A 9,373-nucleotide genomic window follows, 5' to 3' on the forward strand; every position below is an offset into this window, starting at 1 on the left:
CCAGCCGGGCGAAGCCCTCAGGGGCCGCGGCACTGGACGTGGGCGCTGGGCACCAACCCGGCGGGAGCCGTGGGCGCAATCGGCGCTACGACCAAGCTCAGCACCAACTGCATGGTGCCCATGAGAAAGAGGAGGATCTCCTCTGAGCAGCTGGTTCCGGGGATCCCTCTTACTCCCGCGGGTCCCCGGTCTCCAGCGCCTCCGTCCACAACTGGATTACTCCCCCGACCAGTGGAATCCACCTCTGGAGGGGCCGAGCGAAAAACTGGTGAAATTACGCCGCTCGTGTGGAAATTTGCAGGCAAGTCTGCCATCTAGTGTGGCCGGGCAGTAGTGCGATTTAAAATAAAAAATCAGCAACTTGGCTGTAAATTCGCAGCAGGACAGTCATAGAATCGTACAGCACGGAAGGAGGCCATTCGGCCCATCGTGCCTATGCCGGCTCTTTGGAAGAGCTATCCAATTAGTCCCACTCCCCTCCCCAACCCTGCTCTTTCCCCATAGTATTTATCCAATTCCCTTTTGAAAGTTCCTGTTAAATCTGCTTCCACCTGTTAAATCTTTCAGGCAGCGCATTCCACAGCGTAACCACTCGCTGCGTAGAAAAAAAAAAATTCTCCTCATCTCCTCCCTGTTTCTTTTGCCAGTTATCTTAAATCTCTGTCCTCTGGTTACCAACTTTCCTACCAGTGGAAATAGTTTTTCCTTATTTACTTCATCAAAATCTTTCATCATTTTGAACGACTCTATTAAATCTCCCCTTAACCTTCTCTGCTCTAAGGAGAACAATCCCAGCTTCTCCATAAATCTCCCCTGGACCCTCTCTAAGGTGAAATGACACCGTTCATGGAAATCTGTAGGCGAGTCTGCCATCTGGTGTTATCAGGCAGTAATGCGATTTAAAATAAAACCAGGAACGGTTGTAAATTCACACAGCCGGTCAGTCGTAAAATCATAGAATGATACAGTAGAGGAGGCCATTCGGCCCATCGTGCCTGTGCCGGCTCTCTGAAAGAGCTGTCCAATTAGTCCCACTTCCCTGCCCTTTCCCCGTAGCCCTGCAAAATTTTCTCTTTCAAGTATTTATCCAATTCCTTTTTGAAAGTTATTAATTGAATTATATCTGTGAAAAGTAAAAAAAAAATACAGACTAGCCAGCCTCTGCATTCTCCCTGTGGTTTGGCACATCTATCTGTTTGTTTGTTTATTATCTCTTCTTCTGCTTTTTTCTCATGATTCTATTAAAATGTTTGCAGCTTTCATTATTGAAAAAGTCCGAAGTGTTAGCAACAAGTTTGTTTATACATCAGCCTGTAACGTAGTAAAACGTCCCAAGGCGCTTCACAGGAGCGATTATCAAACAAAATTTGACACCGAGCCACATAAGGAGAGATTAGGACAGGTGACCAAAAGCTAGGTCAAAGAGGTAGGTTTTAAGGAGCGTCTTAAAGGAGGAGAGAGAGGCGGAGAGGTTTAGGGAGGGAATTCCAGAGCTTAGGGCCCAGGCAGCTGAAGGCACGGCCGCCAATGGTAACAAAAGGAGAGAGGATGCGCAAGAGGCCAGAGTCAGGTGAACGCAGAGTTCTCGGAGGGTTGTAGGACTGGAGGGGGTCACAGAGATAAGAGAGGAACGGGGCCATGGAGCGATTTAAACACAAGGATGAGAATTTTAATTGAGGGGTTGGGGGACGAGCAGCCAATTAAAGTCAGCGAGCACAAGGGGTGATGGGTGAGCAGGATGTGGTGTGGGAAAGGATACAGACAACAGAGTTTTGGATGAGCTGAAGTTTACGGAGAGTGAAAGATGGGAGGCTGGCCAGGAGAGCATTGGAATAGTTGAGTCTGAAGCTTTGGCGTGGATGAGGGTTTCAACAGATGGGCTGAGGCAGGAGATGACATGTCAGTTCTCTCTCCAGATTCTGATTGACCCACTGTGTATTTCAGATTTCCAGTATTTGAATGTATTTTAATTGCTTTGACTGGACATGGAAAGCTAATTCATCACAGAGTGGGGTTAAAATCACAGCACAGAAACATTCAGTCCCTCACTGGGTGGTTCCCATTACCCACAGAGCCATCAAGGAACACTGACTCGTTCAATCAATATTCCCAGCGATATTCTTTCAAAGATGGGGCTCGGTCTCAGGAATGTTTCGGTCATTCCCTCAGCCTCTGCTTCTCATCGCTGTACAGCAGAGAGGCTCAATTAAAGAGCGACTCTGGGCCGTGGGCTTCGCCCACTGAAACTTCCAGCAATCATTGAGGAGCACAAAGTGTACAATAATAATCAGTGTACACAGACAGGCACACAGACAGGTACACAGGCACACAGACAGACAGACACGCACAGACACACAAAGACACACAGACACAAAGACAGACACACAGGCAGGTACATGGACAGACAGACATGCACAGACACACACAGACACAAAGACAGACAGACACACAGACAGACACAAAGACAGACAGACACAAAGACAGACAGACACACAGACAGAGACATGCACAGACACAGATAGACACGATGATATACGTTTAATCACCGTGTGATATAGGTTTACTCACCATATTATGTACGTTCACTCGTCAAGTGATATACGTTCACTCACCGTGTGATATACGTTTACTCACTGTGAGACCCCCCCCCTCGAGCAGGCAGTGAACGTCTGGATCTACAGGACAGACCAAGAGGCTCGACCTCTGCTCCCCCTCAGAACCCAGCCCGATGCCTGACGCGGGGGTTACTGAGAATCAGCACGTGGTCTGTATCACACGCAGGAGCGTCCATCTGCATCGAAACTCGTGCCCGCGAGTTACGCCTCCAGCCTCTGCGATCTGTCTGCCGAACGCTCAGCCCATCCACAGCATCTCTCCCTGCAGAAGCAACGAAAAGAGGAATTAGACACAGCCTGGCGCCATAGCGAGTCTCGAGACTAACATTTGGGCAAATGATTAACAAATGGTGTCAGTCGCGGCTCAGTGGGCTGTCACTCTCTCCTCTGAGTCAGAAGTTTCTAGGTTCAAGTCCCACTCCAGAGACCTGAACGCAAAATCCAGGCTGACACTCCCAGTGCCAGTATTGAGGGGGTGCTGCACTGTCGGAGGTGCCATCTTTCAGATGAGACGTTAAACCGAGGTCCTGTCTGTCCTCTCGGGTGGACGTAAAAGATCCCACGGCCACTATTTCAAAGAAAAGCAGGGGGAGTTCTCCCTGGTGTCCTGGCCAGTATTTATCCCTCAACCAACATCACTAAAACAAATGATCTGGTCATTATCTCATTGCGGGATCTTGCTGTGCACAAATTGGCTGCTGCGTTTCCTACATTACAACAGTGACTAAACTTCAGAAAATACTTCATTGGCTGTAAAGCGCTTTGGGATGTCCTGAGGTCGTAAAAGGCGCTATATAAATGCAAGATATTTCTTAACTACTGCTTGAAGACAAAAAAGCTTGAACGCTCCCAGAACATTTTGGGTGTCACACACGGTCTGGGATCACAGATGAAGAAAGGTCATTTTGACAAGTTACTGGGTGGGTGTTGGGGGGAGGGGGTGGTGAGTGTCAGTGTGCAATCGAACCCCAGGATTATTTGTTAACCGATTATGGAGGAAAATAAACTCTTACCCGAGCCTTTTGGGACCTGCGGTGTCTGAGTGACCCTCTCTGGAGGGCGTGAGCCTCCTCGTTCCCTCCCAGCAGTCCAGAGCCACGGGCAAACGCCCAGGTTGAGGAAGATCCCACCAGCTCGTCAAGATATCAATGACAACGTCTATTGGGAAATAAGCCAAAGGAGCAGCTTGAGTTTGAGTTTACTGGCCTAACAATAGGCCTTTCCATCTGTACTGGATCCATTTAGAACTGCCTGACGATCTAACGCTTACAATAGTTGATTACCGGGGTGCCCTGCCTCTCTCACCCTCTCTATTTGGTGTCAGCCGTGGCTCAGTGGGTACCACTCTCGCCTCAGAGCCGGAACGGTCGTGGGTTCGAGCCCCACTCTCAAGCACATAATCCAGGCTGACGCTCCCGGTGCCAGTGCTGAGGGAGCGCTAGGCTGTCGGGCGGTGCCGACTTTCGGATGAGATGTTAAACCCCGAGACCCCCCCCACCCCGTCTGCCCCCTCTCAGGCGGAGGTAAAAGATCCCGTGGCCGCTACTGGAAGAAGAGGAGGAGAACCAGTTGAATTGTGGTGTTAATGTTGAGGGTGGGATGTAACAGTGAGTGTTAAAGTGACCCATTGGTTGCTGATGGGAGTTGGTGCTCTGGCCCTTTAAGTGGATGCGGCTGTATTCCCCCTGTGACGTCACTAGGGGGGTGGTGGTTTTGGCGGGCGGAAGTGACGTGCGGTTGTCAGGATGGTGGTCGGCGCCTTCCCCATCGCGAAGCTGCTGGTGCTCGGCGTCCGGCAGATCAGCAAACCGCTCGCCAACTTCATCAAGATCAACGCCCGGAGAAGCCAATTCTTTAAAACCTACATCTGCCTGCCGCCGGCGCAGGGTGAGTAAATCCCGCCGCCCCCCCCCCCCCCCCAGCCGGAGGGGGAGCCCGAGCCTGAGGGAGTAGGCCGCAAGACAACCGCGGCCGGTGGGCGGGGATTGTGAGTGATTGACAGCCGCATCGGCCAATGGTGTTAGAGAGGTTGGGTCTGTTGGCCAATCAGAAGCTGGGTAAAGTTGATGGGCAGTTTGGGGGGGCGGGGCTGCCCGTGAATGGTTTGGTTGAGGGGCGGAATGTCACATTGAGGTTAGTGATAAATATAGCAGAAAGAGCGAGTAACAATAGAGGGGAGTAACAATAGAGGGGAGTAACAATAGAGAGTAATAATAGGGGGGAACGGTGGGCAGTTTTTTTATTATTCGTTCATGGGATGTGGGCGTCGCTGGCGAGGCCGGCATTTATTGCCCATCCCTAATTGCCCTCGAGAAGGTGGTGGTGAGCCGCCTTCTTGAACCGTTGCAGTCCGTGTGGTGACGGTTCTCCCACAGTGCTGTTAGGAAGGGAGTTCCAGGATTTTGACCCAGCGACGATGAAGGAACGGCCGATATATTTCCAAGTCGGGATGGTGTGTGACTTGGAGGGGAACGTGCAGGTGGTGTTGTTCCCATGCGCCTGCTGCCCTTGTCCTTCTAGGTGGTAGAGGTCGTGGGTTTGGGAGGTGCTGTCGAAGAAGCCTTGGCGAGTTGCTGCAGTGCATCCTGTGGATGGTGCTCACTGCAGCCACAGTGCGCCGGTGGTGAAGGGAGTGAATGTTTAGGGTGGTGGATGGGGTGCCAATCAAGCGGGCTGCTTTATCTTGGATGGTGTCGAGCTTCTTAAGTGTTGTTGGAGCTGCACTCATCCAGGCAAGTGGAGAGTATTCCATCGCACTCCTGACTTGTGCCTTGTAGATGGTGGAAAGGGTTTGGGGAGTCAGGAGGTGAGTCACTTGCTGCAGAATACCCAGCCTCTGACCTGCTCTTGTAGCCACAGTATTTATATGGCTGGTCCAGTTAATTTTCTGGTCAATGGTGACCCCCATGATGTTGATGGTGGGGGATTCGGCAATGGTTATGCTGTTGAGTGTCAAGGGGAGATGGTTAGACTTTCTCTTGTTGGAGATGGTCATTGCCTGGCACTTATCTGGCGCGAATGTTACTTGCCACTTATGAGCCCAAGCCTGGATGTTGTCCAGGTCTTGCTGCATGCGGGCATGGACTGCTTCATTATCTGAGGGGTTGCGAATGGAACTGAACACTGTGCAGTCATCAGCGAACATCCCCATTTCTGACCTTATGATGGAGGGAAGGTCATTGATGAAGCAGCTGAAGATGGTTGGGCCTAGGACACTGCCCTGAGGAACTCCTGCAGGAATGTCCTGGGGCTGAGATGATTGGCCTCCAACAACCACTACCATCTTCCTTTGTGCTAGGTATGACTCCAGCCACTGGAGAGTTTTCCCCCTCATTCCCATTGACTTCAATTTTACTAGGGCTCCTTGGTGCTACACTTGGTCAAATTCTGCCTTGATGTCAAGGGCAGTTATTCTCACCTCACCTCTGGAATTCAGCTCTTTTGTCCATGGTTTGGACCAAGGCTGTAAGGGGAGTAACATTAGAGGGGGAACAATGGGGAATACTAATAGAGGAGGAGTAAAATTAGAGGGGAACAATGGGGAGTAATAATAGGGGGAGTACTTATAGGGGGTAACAATGAGGAGTAACAATACAAGAACAGTGAGGAGAAACGATACAAGATGACAATGAGGAAGTAATCTGAATCTGGCTAAGTAAACATGCGGTGATTGAACTGTAATTAATAATCCTTCAATGTAAACACCATTGATGTGGAATATTTATAAGGGTTCTGTAATGAGAGAGCTGTAAATAGTGAAATGAAGAGGACTGTGAATGGAATCACATTTCCTGTCTTGGCTACTGTCCAGTGTAACAGGAACCTCTAGAGCTTAGAACACCAAAGTACTGATGTTAATGTTTTCAGTTTTCTTCCCTCCCGCCCGAAGCTTCAGACTCGTACTTTGGTTCCGTTCCCCACCCAAGTTGCCAATCTTTCCATGTAAAGCTAGAGAGTGAATGTTGGTTACCTATTCAACCAAGGAGGGCATCACAGACCAACCCGATGCTGTCTGTACCTGCATGCTTTCGAGCAAGGGCCGTTGGATAGTGATCAGGAGCAGAAACCCTGGGTGGTTTTCCCTTTCGTAGTCCCCGGAAGCTGTAGTCCCAACTGAGATAGACTAACTCCTGCACCGACTGGGTGGATCCTGCAGCCTTCTGGTCTGAATGGCTCATTACCACATTGGGAGCATTGTGTGTTTGGAGATTTACCTTCACTTTGAGTTAGTAGAATGTTCCTGCGATAACCAGGGAGAGCTGGCTGGGACAGAGAGAGACAGGTCTCATTGCAGCTTGTGACCTCACCTCGTGTTCTTTCCATTGCAGCCTATCACTGGGTCGAAATGAAGACAAAGATGAGGATCATGGGATTTAAAAGTGCGAACGTCCAACCCTTGAACGAGGAGGTGGCAGCAGAACTGGGCGCGGAACTCCTGGGGGAGGCGATTGTATTTTTTGTCGGAGGGGTTTGCGTTCTGGCAGAATTCTTGAGGCAGTCCTCCAACTCCACAAAGAAAGAAGATGAGCTCAATAGTACACTGCAGAGCTTGGAGCAGCAGGTTGCACAGCTCTCCTTGACTGTTGAAGAGCTCGATGCTCGTGTGCGAGTAAATAACCGCCTTGTGCAATCGCTCCCACAGAGCTCAAAATAGCGTTTTTGGAACTGAATTTTGAGACAGAAAAGGGTAAAATCCGTCGCTGGGGATGGAAGTTGTTCCATTTCAGACTGCTGCCTGGAGTGAAGAGCCACACCGAGGAGCCAGTCCTGCTGAATTAGGGTGGGGGGGTTGGGGAGAAGAGACTTTGAAGCATTGACGGGTAAATAATTGCCCGCTGTGAATCCGTTACATTTAAATGTCCACTTACACGTGTTGATGGTGTAAAACATCTTGTCCTGTATGTTGTACCCGCATGTCTGCATTCATGGCTGTATCAGAATGTTCGCTTGTGCTATAGTCACGAGTGTGAACAGCAGCAGGTTTGACGCGGGCCTTTGGCCCCATTAACGATTTGTAAATCATGTATGTTTAAATTCTGCCATGGTGTTTTGAAGCTTTCCCCCAGTTGACTGTATGTTAAAGGGGCTGTGACGTGCAGCGGTTAGGGCTGGTGGTTTAGAGGCACCTGGCTGCTTAAAGAACAGATTGATACAGGAAGTGAAAAGCACTGTCTCAGCAGAAGTCACCTTTAGGAAAGTGCATTGGCTGCCTGTATAACTACTGAACCGCCCGAATCCCGCATCAGTGTCTGGTGTCAGGAAAACCACGTCGATTTTGGTCAAACAAGATGTTCCAGCGTGTGAACTTTTCACACAGCTTGTTTTCTACACCCTCTCCCCTGCCCCCAGCATTCAGTGGTGGGCGGATGTGAACGTTTTGTTCTGTGTACACCTGAACGCGGGAGCAACTCGAGTTGAGAATGGATGAATCAACAAAGAAGCGTATCTCTCACCATTAAAACTGCTGAGCGTGCTTTTTCTCCCCCGTGGTGTTTGGTACCAATACACTAAACGCAGCCAGTGACAACATCGCAAAAAAAAAAGCTGATTTCTAGGACAGCTAGACCAGACTCCAGTTTACATAAGGGAACACATTGACAATCTGTTACACCCACAGCCTCAGATAAGGGAAGGACTTGTGAGTTATAGTTACCCAGCTTCTGATCTCTTTATACAGCAGTTCAGTACACAAGCAACTTCCCCAAGAAGAAAAGATTTGAATCCTTATTACAATAGTTTCATACGACTGGGTGGGACCCTCTATGCTGAGCTAGTGATATTAATTTATTTAAAATAAAAACTGGAATCTTGCTTTATGATTTCTGCTGGAATTATAAACTTCAGCATTAAACTGTTTGATTTGATTCCCAGTCTATAAACTCCAGCAGTAAACTATTTGATTTGATTCCCATTCTATTGGCTGTAGTGTAGGGTGTGAGTGGATTGAGAAGCCCACCCTTACAGCGTTTGTCATTAGGATTTTAGCAAAGTGCTAGTGAACGTGGGCAAATTTTTTCTACTCTGTCAACTTGAGCTGTGAAAATTACTCTGCAGCACAGTTGTAGACAAAGCCTTTCTAAAGCAGGGGTTTTGTCCCAGCAAGAAAATTTTGAGTTGTGTAATTCTAGAGTATCTGGCGAGAGCTGTTTGAGGTGAGGAATTAAGGGTGCATTTATACTGCAATTTTAGCTTTGTACCAAAACAAAATGGAGTGAGATTATCTCCCCTTACAGTCAGGTGTCTGGTTTGGAGGTGAATTTAGGGTGCATTTACACTATAACTGTAGCTTCACTTCAGTGCCACAATTGTGAATGCACCCCACGTATTGTACAAGTAGTGCACTGGCTTAAGAAAGATGTTTCCCCACACTGAATAAATCTACAGCCATGTGGCCAAATTGTGACTTCTCCTAATGGTGTATTGGTACCAGTGAGCCCAGTGATGCTGCAACTAATATTTTACACTGATGCAGCTTCATTAACAATGCAGTAGATAGGAGTGGGATGGTATTCATACTGTAAAATGATCTGGAGCACTGTACCCACAAATTTCACCTGTGGGTGGGAGCTTGTCTCCAACTCATTGTTTATATGCTTCAGTATGGCTGTGAAAGTATTGTTAAGAAAAGTCTCTAGCAACCGTACAGAATGTGGCACTATGGTGTAGCAGTTGTGCAACTTCATGAATCTGTATTTTGCACAAAAGATGCAGTGGGACGAACACCTCAAATGATGAGCCCCCCTTCACCCAATCGCTGA

At 48.7% G+C, this 9,373-nt stretch overlaps 1 protein-coding gene across 1 annotated transcript; it reads left to right on the forward strand.

The window, feature by feature from the left end:
• Positions 1-4,321: 4,321 nt before the first annotated feature.
• opa3 (outer mitochondrial membrane lipid metabolism regulator OPA3) lies at positions 4,322-7,395 on the forward strand. Its single transcript, XM_067974904.1, has 2 exons — positions 4,322-4,502; positions 6,944-7,395. Exons 1-2 carry the CDS (start codon positions 4,361-4,363, stop codon positions 7,267-7,269), a joined length of 468 nt encoding a protein of 155 aa, XP_067831005.1. The 5' UTR covers positions 4,322-4,360; the 3' UTR covers positions 7,270-7,395.
• Positions 7,396-9,373: the final 1,978 nt, after the last annotated feature.

The sequence above is a fragment of the Heptranchias perlo genome, chromosome 41 (assembly GCF_035084215.1).
Source record: "Heptranchias perlo isolate sHepPer1 chromosome 41, sHepPer1.hap1, whole genome shotgun sequence".
NCBI classification, from domain to species: Eukaryota; Metazoa; Chordata; class Chondrichthyes; order Hexanchiformes; family Hexanchidae; genus Heptranchias; species Heptranchias perlo.

Excerpts from the sequence above, each read along its gene's own strand:
- opa3 (XM_067974904.1), top strand. The coding sequence starts at position 4,361 with ATGGTGGTCGGCGCCTTCCCCATCGCGAAGCTGCTGGTGCTCGGCGTC. Across the intron at positions 4,503-6,943 it reads CTGCCTGCCGCCGGCGCAGG|CCTATCACTGGGTCGAAATG; the intron begins GTGAGTAAATCC and ends TTTCCATTGCAG.